At 45.5% G+C, this 20134-nt stretch overlaps 1 protein-coding gene across 1 annotated transcript in view; it reads left to right on the forward strand.

The window, feature by feature from the left end:
• Window positions 1–20134, forward strand: part of tnr (tenascin R (restrictin, janusin)) — a 132077-nt gene that overhangs the window by 44816 nt on the left and 67127 nt on the right. Inside the window, 5 exon segments of the mRNA XM_052011204.1 lie at window positions 818–907; window positions 9592–9720; window positions 11527–11534; window positions 11569–11607; window positions 11609–11672. Of these exon segments, the coding sequence (XP_051867164.1) occupies window positions 818–907; window positions 9592–9720; window positions 11527–11534; window positions 11569–11607; window positions 11609–11672 (330 nt within the window).

The raw sequence follows: 20134 nt of genomic DNA on the forward strand, positions 1-20134 counted from the left end.
CTGATCAGCCTTGTGCATTCACATCCAAATCATTTATATAAATGACGAATAATGAAAGGGTCCCAACACTGACTCCTGTGGCACACCACTTGTCACCAGCCTCCATTCCAAGAAATAATTTTCAAGTACCAAACTCTGCTTCCTACCTCAGGCCAATTTTGAATCCATCTAAGTAGCTCTCCCTGAATTCCATGGGACCTAACCTTCCAGACCAGCTGATGATACAGGATCTTGTTGAAGGCCTTGCTAAAGTTCAAATGGACAACATCCACTGCCCTACTCTCATCTACCTTTTTGGTTCCCTCTTCAAAGATCCCTAAAAGATTTGTCAAGAACGAATTACCATGCACAAAGCCAAGCTGCCTCCTAATCAGACATTGTCTATACAAATGCTGGTAGATCCTGTCCCTCAGAATTCCCTCCAGTAACTTCCCCACTACTGATGTCAGGCTAACTGGCCTGTAGTTCCTTGGTTTCTCCTTGCTACTCTTATCAAACAATGGAACAACATTAGCCACCTTCTGGTGTTCAGGAACTTCTTCAGCAGCTAACAATGAATCCCTTCTCCACAAGGGCCTCTGCAATTTCTTCTCTAGCCTCCCACAAAGTCCTAGGATGCAATTGGTCAGGCCATGGGGATTTATCCACCTTTTGATCTGAGATATTATTGCTCTCTGTAAATGCTGGTGTCTTAATTGATAGTTTGTTGACTCTACCTAAAATGCCCTGCCTCTACAGGGTTTTGTGTTGAGGTCATTAACAGTGTTTAGTTCTTTTCATGCTGTCATATTACATGGTCTCTCTATTTCACCTGCAGATCTACTGCCCAATACTGAATATGGCATAGGAATATCAGCTGTTAAGGAGACAAAACAAAGTGTTCCAACCACCATGAATACAAGGACAGGTAGATTCCCAGCAACTTCTTAATGTGTTCCAATTCTACTTTGTACTTTCATAAAAACAGAAAATTCTGGAAACACTCAGCAAATCAGGCAGCATCTGTGAAAGGTGAAACCAACACCATTTCAGGTCAGAAACCCTTTGAGACAGACACTGTGATCTACACAATGCTTCTAGCATTTTTTTTGTTTTAGTTCAGATTTCCAGCATCTGAAGTTCTTTGATTTAAACATTGATCTATTTAATTTTAACTTTCAATCCAGTGAAGCACTGGGGGGTTTGGGGCAGTTCAGTTCCCAGAGGCAGTATGTGCAGGTAGTTGAGAGTTTGAGCAAATGTCCATGTTAGCAGAACTAATGACAGGACACAGAATGGTGTTATCTGCGGAGGTATGTGGGCAGTGCAACAGACAGCAAGGTGTAGTATCCAGATCTGGTACAGACAAAGTGTCAGTGTTGTGTAAAGAAGTCACTCTCAGATAATGGAGGTATTAAACCTCATGGTAAGCAGTAGGGAATGGTGCAAGTGGATGGTTCTTGGAAAAGTGTGGGGCAGTTGTATATGAATTGATTTGGGTTGTAATTCTAAATACTAGGCAGTTATTTCACAGTAATTGGTGATTCATACTTCAGGGTGGTGTAGGTGCAGTTGATTGTCCATCCCTAATTGCCCTCAAGAAGGGGATAGTGAGCTGCCTGCTTGAATCACTGCCATCCTTCTGCTGAAGGTCCTCCCACAATGGTGTTGGTGAGCGAGTTCCAGGATTTAGACCCAGTGTCAATGAAGGACCAGTGATGTTACCAAACTGGGAAGGAGAGGAACTTGAGGAGTAACGGGGAGGTGGGGGGGGGGGGGGGGTGGTGAAGGGATCCTGCAGATGGTGGTGTTCCCATGCACTTGGTAGTACAGGTGGCATGTTTAGAATAAGATTTATTATCATTAACATATTGTGAAATTTGTTTTGCAGCAACAGTACAGTGCAAGACAAAAATTACAATAATTTACAAAAATAAATAAATCATGCAAAAGAGGAACAATAAGGTAGGGTTCATGGACTATTCAGAAATCTGACAGCAGAGGGGAAGAAGCTGTTCCTGAAACATTGAGTGTGGGTCTTCAGGCTCCTGTACCTCCTCCCTGATGGTAGTAACGTGAAGAGGACATGTCCCAGATGGTGAGGGTCCTTAATGATGGAAGCCACCTTCTTGAGGTGCCACCTCAAGGAAGTAGAGAATCCAGTTGCAGGAGGAGGTACAGAGGCCCATGTTTTGAAGCTTGTTCTTTAGTACTGAGGGGATGATGGTGTTGAACCCAGAGCTGTAATCAATAAACAGCAGCCTGACATATGTTTTGCTGTCGTCTAGGTGCTCCAAAGCAGAGTGGAGAGCCAGTGATATTGCATCTGCTATAGAACTGTTGTGGCAGTAGGCAAATTGCAGTGGGTCCTGGTGCTAACAGAACCTCAGACAAGTGACCATAGTGCATTTTGTTGATGGTGCACACTGCAGCCACTGTGTGCTGGCCTTGAAGGGAGTGAGTGTTTAGGGTGATTGAAGAGGTGCCAGTCAAGAGAATTGTTATCCAAGACGTTATCAGGCTGCTTGAGAGTTCTTGAAGCTACATTTACCCAGGCAAGTGGAGAGTCTTCCTTCATACTCCTGACAAGTACAATAACAACATTTAAAAGTCACTTGGACAGGTATGAGTAGGGTGGTGAAGAGGCATTTGGCACACTGGCCTTCATCAGTCAGGGCACAGAGTATAGAAACTGGGATGTCATGTTGCAGTTGTACAAGGTGTTGGTGAGACTGCAGAGTACTGTGTACAGTTTTGGTCACTGCTATAGGAAAGACATCATTAAGCTCGAAGGAGTACAAAGAATATTTACAAGGATGTTGCCAGGACTTGAGGGCTTGAGTTATGGGAGAGGTTGAGCCAGCTTGGACTTTATTCCTCGAAATGTAGGAGACTGAGAGGTGACCTTATAGAAGTGTATAAAATCATGGGGTATAGACAGGGTGAATGCAGTCTTTTTCCCAGGGAAAGGGAACAAGAAACTAGAGGGCATAAGTTTAAGGTGAGAGGGGAAGAGTTTAATAGAAACCTAAGGGGCAACTTCATGAAGAGGGTAGACAGTATATGAAATAAGCTGCCCTGCCAGAGGAAGTGGTTGAGGCAGGTAAAATAACAACATTTAAAAGAGACTTTGGCAGGTACATGGAGGTGAAAGGTTAGAGGGATATTGGACAAACTCAGGCAATTGGGACTAGCTTAGATGGGCATCTTGGTCAGCATGGAGCATAGAACAGAACACTACAGCACAGTACAGGCTCTTTGGCCCACAATGTTGTGCTGACATTTTATCCTGCACTTAGATCTATCTAACCCTTCCCTCCCACATAGCCCCCTACTTTTCTATCATTCATGTGTCTATCTATGAGTCTCTTAGATGTCCCTAATGTATCTGCCCCCACAACCTCTGCCAGCAGTGTTCCATGCACCCACCACTCAATGTGTGTATTAAAAAAACAACTTATCCCTGACATCCCCCTAGTATCTTCTTCCAATCACCTTAAAATTATGTCCCCTCATGTTAGCCATTATCACCCTGGGGAAAATGTCTGACTGTCCACTTGATCTATGCCTCTTATCATCTTGTACACCTCTATCAAGTCACCTCTCATCCTCCTCCTCTCCAAAGAGGAAAGCCCTAGCTTGCTCAACCTATCCTCATAGGACATGCTCTCCAATCCAGGCAACATCCTGGTAAATCTCCTCTGCACCTTCTCTAAAGCTTCCACATCTTTTCTATAAAGAGACAACCAGAAATGAACACACAACTCCAAGTGTGGTCTGACCAGAGTTCTGTAGAGCTGCAACATCTCCTCGTGGCTCTTGAACTCAATACCCCGACTAATAAAGACCAACACTCCATACATTGTCTTAACAACCCTATTGACCTGTGTGGCAACCTTGAGAGATCTATGGACGTGGACTCTGAGATCCCTGTTCCTCCACACTGCTAAGATTAATGCCATAGAATTGTTCTGCCTTAGAATTCGATTTCCCAAAGTATATCACTTCACACTTATCCGGGTTAAACTCCATCTGCCACTTCTCAGCCCAGTTCTGCATTCCATCAATATCCTGTTGTAATCTACAGCAACCTTCTACACTATCCACAATGCCACCAACCTTTGTATCATCAGCAAACTTACAAATCCACCCTTCCACATCCTCATCCACATCATTGATAAAAATCACAAAGAACAGGGGTCCCAGAACAGATCCCTGTGGAACACCACTGGTCACCAACCTCCAGGCAGAATACATTCTGTGTACCACCACCCTGTCTTCTATGGGCAAGCCAATTCTGAATCCACACAGCCAAGTTTCCCCGGATCCCATGCCTCCTGAATCAGCCTTCTATAATGAACCTTATGAAACACCTTACTAAAATTCATGCACACCACATCCACTGCTCTACCTTCAATATGCCTTGTCACATCCTCAAAGAATTCAATCATGCTCGTGAGGCACAAAGTGCCCCTCACAAAGCTATGCTGACTGTCTCTAATCAGCCAATGCTTCCTTAAATGCCTATAAATCCTGTCTTTAAGAATCTTCTCCAGTAACTTGCACACCACTAAAAAAAGACTCACTGGTCTAATTCCCAGAGTTATCCATACTTCCTTTCTTAAACAAAGGAACAATATTTGCCACCCTCCAATCATCCAGCACTACTCCTGTGGCCAGTGAGGACGCAAAGATAGTCACCAAATGCGCAGCAATCTCTTCCCTAGCTTCCCGTAATAATCTTGGATCTATCCCATCCGGCCCCGGTGACTTCTCTATCCTGATGTCTTTCAATAGTTCCAGCACATCTTTCCTCACATCAATGTGCCCTAGCATATCAGTCTGTCATACACGATCCTCACAAACATCAAGGTTTCTCTGGTGAATACCGAAGGAAAGTATTCATTAAGGACCTCCCCTCCCTCTTCCAACTCCAGGCACATGTTTCCTCTTTAATCCCTGATCAGTCCTACCCTTACTCTAGTCATCCTCTTATTCTCAACATATGTTGAATGCCTTGGCATTTTCCTTGATCCTATTCACCAAGGACTTCATGCCTTCTTCTAGTTCTCTTAAGTCCATTCTTAAGCTCCCTCCTGGTTCCAGAGCCCTGTCTGATCCATGCTTTCTAAACCTTAGGCAAGCTTTTCTTCCTCTTGACAAGATATTCTACATCGTGTCAACCACGGTTCCTTCACTCTACCATCCTTACCCTGCCTCAGTGGGACAAATTTATCCAGAGTCCCATGCAAGTATTCCTTAAACTCCACATTTCCACTGTGCACTTCCCCAAGAACATCTGTTCAAGTTACGCTCCCAATTTCCTGCCTAATAGCATCATAATGCCCCCTCCCCCACTTAAATACTTTCCCATATCATCTGCTCCTATTCCTCCCCAAGGCTATGGTAAAGGTCAAGGATTTATGGTCACTATCTCAAATGTTCTGCCACCAAGAGATCTGAAATGTGATCAGGCTCATTGCCTACTACCAGGTCCAGTATGGCCTCTCCTCTAGTTGGCCTGTCCACATACTGTCAGGAATCCTTCCTGTACAGACACTGAACAAACTCCGTCCTATCTATCCCCTTTACACTAAGAAGATGCCAATCAATATTAGGGAAGTTGAAATCACCCATGACAACCACCCTGTTATTTTTGCACCTCTCCAAAATCTGCCTCCCAACCTGCTCCTCAGCATCTCTGCTGCTATTGGGGGTCAGTAGAATACTCCCAATAGAGTGATCGCTCCCTTAGTTTCTGACTTCCACCCGCATTGACTCAGTGGATGATTCCTCTAGGACATTCTCCCTTTCTACAGCTGTGACACTATCCCTGATCAGCAAAGCCACTCCCCCACCTCTTTTACCTCTGTCCCTGTCCCTTTAGGAACACCTAAACTCCAAAATATCCAGCAGCTATTCCTGCCCTTGCAACAGCCAAGCCTCTGTAATGGCCACCATGTCATAGTTCCATGTACTTACCCATGGTCTAAGTTCATCAGCCTTGTTCTTGATACTTCTTGCATTAAATTAGACACACTTCAGCCCATCCAACTGACTGCAGTTTCGCCCTTTCAACTGCCTATCCTTCCTCAGTCTTTCTGCACTCTTTTTCTACTTGTACAGTAGATGAACCAAGGCCTGACCTATCACTCTGGTTCCCATTCCCCCGCCAAACTAGTTTAAACCCTCCCCAACAGTTCTAGCTAACATGCCCACATGAATATTGGTCCCCCTCCAGTTCAGGTGTAACCCATCCCTTTTGTACAGGTCATACCTTCCCCAGAAGAGATCCCAATGAAACCCTGCCCCCGCACCAATTTCTCAGCCACAGTCATCTGCCAAATCAACTTATTCTTACCCTCACTGGCACAGGCAGCAATCCAAAGATTACTACCTCAAGGTCCTGTTTTTCAGCTTCCTACCTAACTCCCTATATTCCCTCTTCAGGACCTCATCTCTTTTCCTACCCACATCATTGGTACCAATATGTACCACCACCTCTGGCTGTTCACCCTCCCCCTTCAGAATGCCATGGACCCGATCCAAGACATCATTGGCACCAGAGGCAACATGCCATCTGGGAGCCTCTTATGTCCACAGAATCTCCTACCTGCCCCCCTTTACTATGGAATCACCTATCACTACCACTTTCTTCTTCTCCCCCCCCCCTCCCCTTTTGCACCACACAACCAGGCTCAGTGCCAGAGACCTTGTCATTGCAACTTTCATCTGGTACCCCCCCCAACAGTTATCCAAAGTGGCATATCCTGTATTGAGGGGAACAGCCACAGGGGTACTCTGCACTATCTGCCTATTCTCCATCCTTCTCCTGACAGTCACCCCAGCTACCTGCCTCCTGCAGCCTCAGAGTGACTGCCTCCCTGTAGTTCTTGTCTATGTACTCCTCGGTATCCCATAGGAGCCAAAGGTCATCCAGCTGCATCTCCAGTTCCCTAACATGGTCTGTGAAGAGCTACAGCTAGATGCACCTCATGCAGACATAGTTATCAGGGAGACTGGATGTCTCTTCAGAACTCCCACATCTCACAAGCTGTACACACCACTGACCCTGGAGCCATTCTCACTACTCTGCACTACAGGGAAACACCAAATCAAGAAGAAAAACTTACCAGAGACTTACCTTCACCTCTATAAAGCCTCAGCTCCCCATTCTAACAATGGCTTCTCCACTTATACTCATCTTACCTTTATTTGCTGCTGTTGATAAGCCAATCAGCAGGTAACAATTTGCAAATGTGCCTCATTTAGACTCCTGCAAGGTGAAACTCACCAGCTCAGCCACAGAATCACCTTTTTATTCCCCCCCCCCCCCCCATGTCTCGATCCAACTCCCGACTCTGCAATTGAAACCCAGTTGGGCCAAAGGGCCTGTTTCCCTGCTAAATGACTGACTATTAACTTGTGCCTTGTAAATGGTGAAAAGGCCAGGAGTTGAGTCACCCACCAGACGATATCCAGCTTGTCATCTGTTTTTGTGCCCACCATGTTTATCTGTCTGGTCCAGTTGAGTTTCTGGTCTGTGCTGATCCCCAGGATGTTGATAGTGGGACACCATTGGTGATGGTAACTGCCATTGAATGTCAAAGGCAGAAGACAGGGAAGAGGCCATTCAGCCCCATGTGTATGCTGGTTGAAGATGAGCTGCCCTGCCTGATCCTAGCACTGGGTCTGTAGCGGTTGCTGTCTCCACCTCTTTCTCTTCCCCCCCCCCCCCCCCTTTCAGGCAGTAAGTTCCATTCCCCACCAGACTGGGTGAGAGACACTTTCCTTATCTCTAGACTGAAATTACTGTAAATCTGATTTTTGACCTCTAAGGGAGATACATCCTCATTTACTCTTATCTTGGACCCTTTAAAAGTCCAAATATCCCTGAAGGTGGCAGTACAAGTAGATTGGGGGTGGGAGGGGGGGGGGGGGGGTGGGGGGGGAGGTAAAGATGGCACACAGGGTGCTTCCCTTCATTAGCTCGGACACAGAACATCAGAACAGTGAAGTTGTATACAGCTTTTTAAAACACTGGTCAAGCCACAGATGGAATATTGTGTGCAGTTCTGGTCATCACACTATAGGAAGGATGTGATTGCGTTAGAGAGGGTGCAGAGGAGGTTCACCAGGGTGTTGCGTGGGGTGGAATATTTCAGATATGAGGAAAGACTGGATAGGCTGGGGTTGTTTTCTTTTGAGTGGAAGAGGCTGAGGAGGGAGAGGTAGACAAAATTATGAAACTCGATAGATATCCATAAACATGGGTTTATGTCAAGGGATAGGGGATTTCCAAAGGGATACAAAGAATTTTTTTTACCCAGAGGGTGGTTGGAGTTTGGAATGTAGTGTCTGTGGGGGTAGTGGAGGCAGATACTCAGACAACATTTTAGTAGTATTTACAGGAGCACTCGAACTACTGAGGCATAGCAGGGTACACAACAGATAAATGGGATTAGCATAGATGTGTACATGATGGTCAACATCGACACAATAGGCTGAATGACCTGTCTGGGCCTATGACTGTATCCAGGATACTCAAATCCTCCTCTCACATTCCTGTATCTGGGACAAAAACAGAAGATCATGGAAACACTCAACAGGTCTGTGGAAAGAGAAACCAGTTCATGGTTTTGGTTGAAGAGCCTTCATCAGAACTGAGAAAGAAAACAAGTTGGTGAAAGTGGAAGAGAAGGTGGGGGGGGGGGGGGGGGGGGGGGCAATGGGTGAAACAACAGGACTGTCTGCAACAGGGTGACAGAATGTGGTCACTGAATGGACAGTTGAGCTCCTTGGCGTGATGTCGAGTGACATTGTACAGTCTGGACTACTGGGATGTGCTGAGCAGGCCAGAATATGTGAAAGAAACAAAAGGGGAGAGAGTGGTGCACAAATGGCCAGTCCAATACAAAAAGAAAGAGCAAGTTATCTGAAGTTGGAAAATTCATGATTGAGTCCTGCAGGCTGCAACTTGTCCAGACAGAAATTGAAGTGTTAGGGGGCAATAAGAGACTGCAGATGCTGGAATGTGGAACAAAATATAAACTGGTGGAGGAACTCAGCAGGTCAAGCAGCATCTGTGGAAGCAAAGGGATGGTTGACGTTTTGTGTCAAAACCCTGTATCAGGACTGACAGTGTAGAGGAAAGATTGGCCAGTATAAAGAGGTGAGAGGGAGGGATGACAGAGGCTGGTAGGTAGTAAGTGGAACCAGATAAGAAGAGGAAAAAACATTAGGCAGATAGTCAGGTGGGAGACAGCATGGGGAGTGTTGGGACAGGTGGGTGGGTGATAGGTGGACCCAGATAAGGGAGGATGAGCAGATGCAACCACATGGGGGTGGGTGGTGAGTACATATACTGAGGGGAGGGTGGTGGAAAAGGTAAACAGAAACCCTGGGTGGACTGGTGGGAGTGGGAAAGGAACACAGGGGGAGTGCGTTACCTGAAACTGGGCATTTCAATGGTACTACCATTAGTCTGTAGGCTGCCCAAGCAGAGTGAGGTGTTTTTCTTCATATAGATCCCTCCGTCACCTTCCTGTGTCTCATATTTGCTGACCTTTCTGATTTTCTGATCCTCACTTTGTATCTGGTCTTGTTTTGCAGCCTTGGATCCACCACAGGGAATTTCCTTCAGTAATATCTCTCACAATTCAGTGACCATCTCCTGGCACAAGCCCAATGCTTCCTTCGATCACTACCAGATGTTCTACCAGCCAGTCTCCGATCACTGGGGTAATCAATGGCTCCTAAGTTCCTATCATATAGAGTCATATAGCATTGAAATGGGCCCTTCAGCCCACTGTCTCTGCTGACCATCATGCCTATCTATACTATTCCCACTTGCCTGCATTAATTCCAAACCCTTTAAAGCCCTGTTCATTCAAATATCTCTCCAGATGCTTCTTCTCCATCTCCTCAGGCAGCTCATTCCAGATACCAACTACTCTGTGAAAAATTTAACTCTCAGATCCCTTTAAACATCCTCTCACCCTAAACCTGTGCCATCTAGTTTAGACACCCCTACCATGGGACTCTGGTTATCTACCCTATCTATGTCTAATTTTACATAGCTGTTATGTTATCTCTAAGCCTCCTTTGCTCCAGGTTAAACAGATCCAGCCTATCCAACCTCTCCCTATAACTCAAGCACTCCAATCTTGGCAACATCTTTGAGAATCTTTCCTGCACCCTCTCTCGCTTAATCACATCCTTCCTGTATGGTGATCAGAACTGCACACAATACTCCAAGTGCAGCCTAACCAATGTTTTATACAGCTGTAACATGATGCCCAATTGTACTCAGTGCTTCAGTGAATGAAGGCAAGCATGCCATATAACTTTTTTCACCCCCGTCTAACTGTGTTCCCACTTTCCAGGGAACTATGTACCTGTACCCAGAGGTCTCTGTTCTACAACACACCCCAGTGCTGTTCGATTCACTGGATGTGTCCTACCCAGGTTTAACTTCACAAAATGCAAAGCTTTGAGTTTGCCATTGCCTTGCCCACTTTCCCAGTTGATCTAGATCTTCCTATAACCTCAGACAACCTTCTCCACTGTACACTATATCACCAGTTTTGGTGTCATCTGCAGCTTACTAATCATGCCACCTGCATTCCATTCCAAATAGTTAATATAGATGACAAACAACAGTGGACCCAACACCGATTCCTGTGACACACCACTGGTCACAGGCCTCCAACCTGCAAAACGACCCTCCGCTATTACCTTCTGACCCCTTCCACCAAGCCAGTGATCTATCCCATTTGGACTAATCTTCCTTGTCAGCCTACAATGCAGGACCTTGTCAAAGGCCTTGCTAAAGTTCACGTAGACAATGTCTACCACCCTGCCCTTGTCAATCCTCTTGGACATCTCTTCCAAAAAAAAACTCAATCAAATTCATGAGGCGTGATTTCCCATGCACAAAGCTATGCTGACTTTCCCTAATCAGTTCTTGCCTTTCCAAATGCAAATAAATTCTGTTTCTCAGAATCCCGTCCAGTAACTTTCCCACCACTGATGTTAGGCTTGGGGTCCTGGATTTCCCTGGCTTGTCCTTGTAGCCCTCCTTAAATAAAGGCACAATATTAACCACCCTCCAGTCTTTTGGTACCTCACATGTGACTAATGAACATACAATATAATTTAATTATATGTTTGAGGATTAGTACTGCCCTCGATACAGGAGAAAAATCCACTGCTCTCCCAAATTGTGCCATGAAGCCTTCCGCCTCCACCAGACAGAGCAAACCAAAGGTCAGTCTTCCTGTCTGTTTCCATGTTTTTATCCTTGGGTTTCTGGATGGTACCTTGAACCCACAAACCTCTGGATCACAGGTCAGTGTACTGCTGCTCCAACAACAGTCAGAAGACTGTAGGTTCAGTGCTGCCTGTTTTCGGGTAGCTCCAGAGTGGGAGAGGGTGTCGTGTGTGCAGGGAGGGGACGTGAATCTCTCAAGGATAAGGTGCTGACAGTGTTAGTGCTAACTCATCGCCCTGCTGATTGACTGCTCCTCTCTCACTGTGCGCTTTTAGGTGGCATGGAGAGTGTGAACATTTCGTCATTTCCAGACGGAGTACACCTTGAACAATCTGCAGCCTGCAACTGAGTACCACGGTGAAAATGAACGCAGTTCAGGGGCTGGCCAAGAGTCTGCTGCTGTCCTACACTGTGCAGACAGGTCGGTAACCCAGCATAGGTAAACAAAACCTGCAATGACTGAGCAGTCAGTGTGTACAGCATGGAAAAGAACCCTTTGGCCCATGGTGTACAGACCTTTTCACCCACCTCCTCTACTCACATTTGCCCACATTAGGTCCATCTCCTATACCTTGCCATATTTAATTCTGTTTAAATGACTCTGAAACACAGTGATTGTATCTGACTCCACCACCTCCTCTGGCAGCATGTTCCAGATATCAATCATTCTCTGTATTTAAAAAACTTTCCCTGCAGATCCCCTTAAACTCCTTCCTATCATCTGAAACCTCTGCCATGTTTGTGGAAAAGATTTGACGATCAACCCTATCTATGTCCCTTATAATTTCATCTACCTCTGTCAGGTCACCCCTCAGCCTCCTTCACTCCAGGGAAAACAAGTGCAGCCTACCTAATCTCTCCCCAGAACGAAGCCCTCCAATCCAGGCAACATCCTGGTGAATCTGTGCTCTCTCCAATGCAACCACATCCTTCCCATAGTGCAGCAAGATTCCAAATGCAGTCTGACAAGTGTTTTGTAAAGTTGCAACATAACGTCCCAACCCATATTCTACGCCCTGCTTTATGAAGACAAGCATGGCATATGCCACCTTTAATACTCTATCTACCCATTGCCACATTCAGGGAACTATGAGTTTGGACCCCAGATCTGTTCATCAACATTCCTTAACACCTTACCATTTACCGTATATGTCCTACCCCTCTGACTTCCCAAAATGCATCACTTTGCACTTGTTGGGATTAAGTTTCATCCCCCAATACTCCGCCCAACTTTCCATCCAATCCGTCCACTACACCACCAACTTTTGTCATCGCAAACTTACTAATCATACCTCCTACATTCATGTCCAAGTTGTTGATATATATCACAAATATCAAAGGTCCCAGCACTGATCCCTGTGGTAAACCACTCATCACAGACTTCCAATCAGAAAATCTCCCATCCACCACTACCCTCTGCCTCGTATTACCAAGCCAATTATTCCATTCAATTACCCAGCTCACTTTGAATCCCATGTGCCCTAACCAGCCTATCATGTGGGACCTTGTCAGATGCATTACTGAACTCCATAAAGACAATGTCTGCTGTCCTGCCTTCTTCAAAAAAAACTAATTTAAATTAGTAAGGCAGTATTTCACCTGGGGGAAAAAGCTATGCTGACCATCCCTGATTAGCCTTCATCTTTCCAAACGTACATAACTTTTATCGTGTGTACTCCAATAATTTCCGTCACTGATGTAAGTCTCACCAACCTGTGGTTACTTGCCTTATCCCTGCTGCCCTTCTTAAATAACACAACAACATTAGCTGTTCTCTGGTCTTCTCGTCTCATACGGCCCTGGGAATCGATCAACCATTATGTGTTCTATGACATTTAATACCTCCTCTTCTTAATACTGATATGCTTCAGGTTATTCACGTACTCCTCCTAAGACACACACTCTTCCATGACCATTTGCATTTGACAAGGTCCCTCATGGGAGGGTCATACAGAAGATTAAGATAAATGGAATCCACAGTGACTTAGCCAATTCAGAATTGGCTTGCCCAGAGAAGACAGATGGGACATATCCTAGCTGGAGGTCTGACTAGTGGTGTTCCACAGGGATCCGTACTGGGACCTCTGCTGTTTGTGACTATATATAAATTACCTGGATGAGAATGCAGATGGATGAGTTCATAGGTTTGCAAGTGATGCAACGATTGGTGGTGTTGTGGATCATGTAGGAGGTTGCCAAAGGATATAGATCAGTTGTAGATGTGGGCAGAGAAATGGCAGATGGAGCTTAATCTGGATAAATGTGAGGTGTTGCACTTTGGGAGATAAAACGTAAAGGGACAGTACACTGTTAATGGCAGGATCTTTAACAGTGTTGATGTACAGAGGGATCTTGGGGTCCAAATCCCTAGCTCCCTTAAAGTGGCTGCACAGGTTGATAGGGTGGTAATGAAGACAGATGGCATGCTTGCCTTTATTAGTCGAGGCAGAGTTCTAGAGTGAAGTTATGCTGCAGCTTTATAAAACTCTTGTTAGCCCACATATGGAGTATTGCATTCAATTCTGGTTGCCCTATTATCAGAAGCATGTGGAGGCTTTGGAGAGGGTGCAGAAGGGGTTTACCAGGATGCTGCCTGGATTAGAGATCATGTGTTATAGAGGTTGGATAAACTTGTGTTGTTTTCTCTGGAACGGCAGAGGCTGAGGGGAGACCTGACAGAAGTTTAAGAATATGTGAGGCATAGATAGAGTAGACATCTGGTACCTTTTTCCAGGGTAGAAATATCTAATACTAGAAAGCATGCATTTAAGGTGAGAGCAAGATATGTTGGGCAAGTTGTTTTTTTTTAAAAAACAGTGGTGGGTGCCTGGAATGTGCTGCCAGGGGTGGTGGTGGAGGCAGATATGATAGAGGTGTTTAAAGGGCTTTCAGATAGGCACATGATATGCAGGGAATGGAGGAATATGGATGTAGTGTAGGCAAAAGGGATTAGTTTAGTTAGGCATTTAATTAGCAGTTTAATTAGTTTTGGCACAACATCGTGGGCTGAAGGGCTTGTTTGTGTTCTGTACTGTTCTGTTTTGACCCTCTCCTTGGTGAATACAGATGAGAAGTATTCACTTAGGACCCCACCAACATCCCCTGGCTGTGTACACAGACTATTCCTTTGGACCCTATGAGGATCCACTTTTTTCCCCTGGCTACCCTCTATGTTCCTAATATAGAATCTCTTAGGAACCTCCTTAATCTTACCAGCCAGAATTTTCTGGCCCCTTTTTGGCCCTCCTAATTTCTTAACCTTCTCTCTTACATCCTCTATAATCCTCAAGAGACTTCCTTCATCCCAGTTCTCCATACCTGTCATATGTTTCCATTTCTTCTTGATCAAACCTTTAATAACCTTTGTCATCCAATGTTCCCTAATCTTGCCATCTTGGCCTTTACCCTTACTGGAACATATTGTCTCTGAACTCTCACTAACTCTCTTTTAAAAGACTCCCACCTGTCAGATGTTGTTTTACCCACAAGCATAAGCTCCCAATCTAGTTTCACCAGGTTCTTTCTTACACTACCAAAATCAGCCTTCCTCCATAGAACACAACAGCACAGTACAGGCCCTTCAGCCCAATGCTGTGCCAACATTTTATCCTGCTCTAAGATCTATCTAACACTTCCCTCCCACATAGCCCCCCATTCCTCTATCATTTATGTGTGTATCTAAGAGTTTCTTAAATGTCCCTAATGTATCTGCCCCCACAACCTCCGCTGGCAGTGCATTCCACGCACCCACCATTGTTTTTAAAAAAAAAACAACTTACCCTGACATCCCTTGTATCTTCTTCCACTCACCTATAAAATTATGTCCCCGTGTTAGCCATTGTCGCCTGGAAAAAAAGTCTGACTGTCCACTTTGATCTATGCCTCTTATCATCTTGTACACCTCTATCAAGTCACCTCTCATCATCCTCCTCTCCAAAGAGAAAACCCCTAGCTCACTCAACCTATCCTCACAAGACATGCTCTCCAATCCAGGCAGCATCCTGGTAAATCTCCTCTGCACCCTCTCTAAAGCTTCCACATCCTTTCTATAACGAGGTGACCAGAACTGAACACTAAGTGCTCTTCAACCCATTTCTTGAACTTAAAGACCAATCTCATCCTTGTCCACAACTTTACAGAATTGTGGTCACTGTTTCTCTGGTAAATGCACTGCAGAATGTGGACATTGTTTAGGGACCACATTACATGGGGGTTCTAGATAGGTTTGTCCCACTGAGACAAGGAAAGGATGGTAGGATGAAGGAACCATGGTTAACAAGAGAGGTGGAAGGTTTAGTCAAGAGGAAAAAGGAAGCATGTTTCAGAAGCAAAAAAAAATCAGACAGGGCTCTTGAGAGTTATAAGGAAGCCAGAAAGGAGCTTAAGGAACTTGAGAGCAAGAAGGGGACATGAGAAGGCCTTGGCAATTAGGGTTAAGGAAAACCCTAAGGTGTTCTACACGTATGTGAGGAACAAGAGAATGACTTGCATGAGGGTAGGACTGCTCAGGCATAAGGGGGAAAAATGTGACTGGAGATGAAGGAAGTAGGCGAGGTCCTGAATGAATATTTTGCTTCAGTGTTCACTAGGGAGAGAGACGAATGCAAGGTTAGTGTAGGACAGGCAAGTGTGTTGGAGCATTTTGTGGTTAAGAAAGAAGCAGTGTTGGAGCTTAGCTCCAACAAAAGCATAGAACAATACAGGCCCTTCAGCCCACCATGTTGTGCTGACCTTTAAAACCACATCTAAGACTGACTAACCCCTTCCTCCCAATGTCCCCCTATTTTAAATTCCTCCTTATGCTTATCTAACCAATCTCTTGAACTTGACCAACATATCAGCCTCCACACCACCCCAGGCAGCATATTCCATGCACCAACCACCCTCTGGGTGAAAAAACCTCCCTCTGACATCTCCCTTGAAACTTCCCACCCATTACCTTAAAGCCACTACCCTCTTGTATTGAGCATTGATGCCCTGGGAAAGAGGTGCTGGCTGTCCACTATACTATTCCTCTTAATACCTTGTATACCTCTATCATGTCTCCCCTCATCCTCTTTCTCTCCAATGAGTAAAGCCCTAGCTCTGTCGTCCCGAAATCAATTTTCCCTTTCCGTCTGCTGTAAATAACAGTGCCTCAAGGTTGATTCGAACAAATACCTTTATTAGCAGTGCACCGCTAGGAGAATTCTCTTCAGCACCTCATTAAGAGTCGCTTCCTGAGTTCTCTCCGAACAAAGGGCAGACAGACATTTATACAGGAATTGTCAAGCACATCCCATGCAAACGGCACCGCGAGTTTCGGTCAAGCTATAGAGATCCCGAGACAGCTATCATACCTTTTGTCTTGGTATAAAAGAGTATAATCAAGGCTTTAAAAGCCAGGTATCACCCTTTCATTGTTCAGACCAAGTCTTCACCTCGATGTTAATTACACTCAGTATTGCCACCGTCTGACATATCGGAATGGTTCGTTACCCGAAACAAAGGAACATACTTAACATTCCAACCTAACTAGTGGGTCAGCAGTTTGCTAGTCCTTGCTAAAGAAATATAAATGCATATATAATATATACATTTGTTTGCCAGTTATAGGTATGGTTGCAATTCTTAACCCTTCACTTCCTCAGCTCCTAGTCTCTCCTCATAATCCACACTCTCTAATCCAGGCAGCATCCTGGTAAATCTCCTCTGCACCCTTTCCAACGCTTCCACATCCTTCCTATAATGAGGCAACCAGAATTAGACACAGTACTCCAAGTGTGGTCTAACCAGAGTTTTGTAGAGCTGCATCATTACCTCGTGGCTCTTAAACTTGATCTCATGATTTAGGGTAGTTAAGAAAGCTTATGGGATGTTAGCTTTCCTATCTATCTGTGAGGCAACTTTGTGATCTGTGGATATGAACCCCCAGATCCCTCTGCTCCTCCACACTACCTAGAATCCTGCCATTAACCTTGTAGTTTGTCCTTCCAAAGTGTACTACCTCAAACTTCTCCGGATTGAACTCCATCTGCCACTTGTCAGCCCAGCTCTGCATCCTATCAATATCCCTCTTGTAAGCTTCGACAGCCCTCCACACTATCCACAACACCACAGACCCTTCTGTCGTCTGCAAACTTGCTAACCCCACCCTTCCACCCTCATCCAAGTAATTAATATCACGAAAAGTAGAGGTCCAGAACCAATCCTTGTGGGACAACTACTAGTCACAGCCCTCCAGTCTGAATGCACTCCCTCCACCACAATCCTCTACTTTCTACAGGCAAGCCAATTCTGAATCCACACGGCCAAGCCTCCCTGGATCCCTTGCCCTCTGACCTTCTGAAGAAGCCTACCATGTGGAACCTTGTCAAACACCTTACTAAAAATCCATTTAGACCACATCTACTGCATTACCCTCATCAATCTTCCTCGTCACCTCCTCAAAGAACCCCATCAGGCTTGAGGCAAGATCTTCCCTTCACAAAGCCATGCTGGCTGTCCCTAATCAGTCCATGATTCTCTAAATGCTCATAGATCCTATCTCTTAGAATCCTTTCTAACAGCTTGCCCACCACAGACATAAGGGTCACTGGTCTAATTCCCTGGACTATCCCTACTACCTTTTTTGAATAAGGGGACAACATTTGCCACCCTCCAATCCTCCGGTACTATTCCCGTGGACGAGGGCTCAAAGATCCTAGCCAATGGTTCAGCAATCTCCTCCATCACCTCACGAAGCAGCCTGGGTAGAAGCATCAGGATAGATGTCCCCGGGATCAGACAGGATATACCCCAGGTTACTATGGTAAGTGAAGGAGGAGATTGCTGGTGTTAATGATGATCTTTGAGTCCTCCCTGGCTACAGGAGTGGTATTGGAGGATGGCAAATGTTATTCCATTGTTCAAGAAAGTGAAAAGGGATAATCCTGGCAATTATAGACCAGTGAGTCTTACATCAGTGGGCAAACTATTGGGGAAGATTCTTAGGGACAGGATTTATGAGCATTTGGAGAAGCATAGTCATATAGGGATACAAGGATTGTAGATGGTGGAATCCAGATGAAAAACGCTATGATGCTGGAGGAACTCAGGCCAGGCAGCATCCATGGAGAAAAGCAGGTGGTCAACATTTCAGTCAGGCCCTTCTTCAGGACTACTCTACATTGGTGAGACCGAACACAGACTAGGTGACCATTTCACAGAACACCTGCACTGTGTCCGTAACCGCGATCTGCATCTCCCTGTGGCCAATCACTTCAACTCCCCCTCCTACACTATCACTGATATGTCAGTTCTCTGCTTCTTCCACTGCCAGAATTTCAAGTGCAAACTGAAGGAACAGCACCTCATTTCTGTCTTGGAGCCTTGCAGCCTAATGGCACGAACGTTGAATTCTCCCCACTTTAAGTAACCCCTCCCCCCCCCCCCCACCATGCATCTTCTCTTTTCTTAGCCTCTTTTTCCTTTCTCTCCTTACCTTTGACCATCCCCCAGTGGATCTGCTCCCCCTCCTCCCCACACCTGACTGTCACTATCTCCTACCTGCATCTACCTATCACCACCTGTGCCCACCCTGCCTCCCTTCCTTTGTCCACCTATCACTGCTGCTTTCCCCTCGTATATTGGGCTTCCCCTTTTCCTATCTTCAGTCCTGAACCATAGAACACTACAGCACAGAAAACAGGCCATTTGGCCCTTCTAGTCTGTGTCAAAACTTTATTCCACTGGTCCCATTGACCTGCACCCAGTCCATAACCCTCCAGACCTCTCCTGTCCATGTAGCTATCCACTTCATTCTTAAGAGTGAGTCCACACTTACCACATCAGATGGCAGCCCATTCCACACTCCCACCACTGAGTGAAGAAGTTGCCCCTAATGTTCCCCTGAAGAAGTGTCCTGACCCAAAACATTGACTGCCTGCTTTTCTCCATGGATGCTGCCTGGCCTGCTGAGTTCCTCCAGCATCATCGTGTTTTTCCTCTCATTAGGGATAGTCAACATGGCTTTATGAAGGGCAGGTCATGCCTCATGAGGTTAGAGTTTTTTTGAGGAAGTGACAAGACAAATTGATGGAGGTAGTGAGGTGGATGTGGTATGTATGGATTTTAGCATTTACCAAAATGTTCCCCCACTGAAACTTCAATCACCTGGCCAGGCTCATTTCCCAATACAAGGTCCAGTATTGCTCCTTCCCTGGTTGGACTACCTACATATTGTTTCAAGAAAATCTTCTGGACAAATCCTGCCCCATCTAAGCTTTTTGCACTAAGGAAGTCCCAGTGAGGTTAAAGTCACCCACTACAACAATCTTATTGTTTTTACATCTTTCCATTATCTGCCTATATGTTTCTCTTGCTCCTGCTGTATATTAGGAGGCCTATAGTATAACCCCTATTGATTGTACCTCTTATTCCTGAGCTCTACCCATATTGTCTCATTGGATGAGCCCTCCAGGATGTCCTAAGTGTCGCTGTGACATTCTCCCTGATCGGTAATGCAACTTCCCCACCTCCTTTACATTCCTGTTGTTTGAAATACCTGAATCCTGAATGTTCAGCTGCCAGTCCTGCCCTTCTCCCAACCAAGTCTCTAATGACTACAATATTGTAGCTGTTGCTGCTGTTTTTCGCTGGGAGGCCATCTGCCCCAATAGTATGAGATGAGAGAAGATTTCTTTCTTAGTCACATGTACATTGAAAAACACAGTGAAATGCACCTCTTGCATTGAGTGTTCTGGGGGCAGCCCACAAGTGTAGCCACACCTCTGGCGCCAACATAGCATGCCCACAGCTCCTAACCTGTAAGTCTTTGGAACGTGGGAGGAAACTGGAGCACCCAGAGAGAACCCACGCAGACACGGGGAGAACATCCTTACAGACAGCAGCAGGAATTGAATC

This window comes from Pristis pectinata, chromosome 3 (genome assembly GCF_009764475.1).
Source record: "Pristis pectinata isolate sPriPec2 chromosome 3, sPriPec2.1.pri, whole genome shotgun sequence".
Lineage (NCBI taxonomy): Eukaryota > Metazoa > Chordata > Chondrichthyes > Rhinopristiformes > Pristidae > Pristis > Pristis pectinata.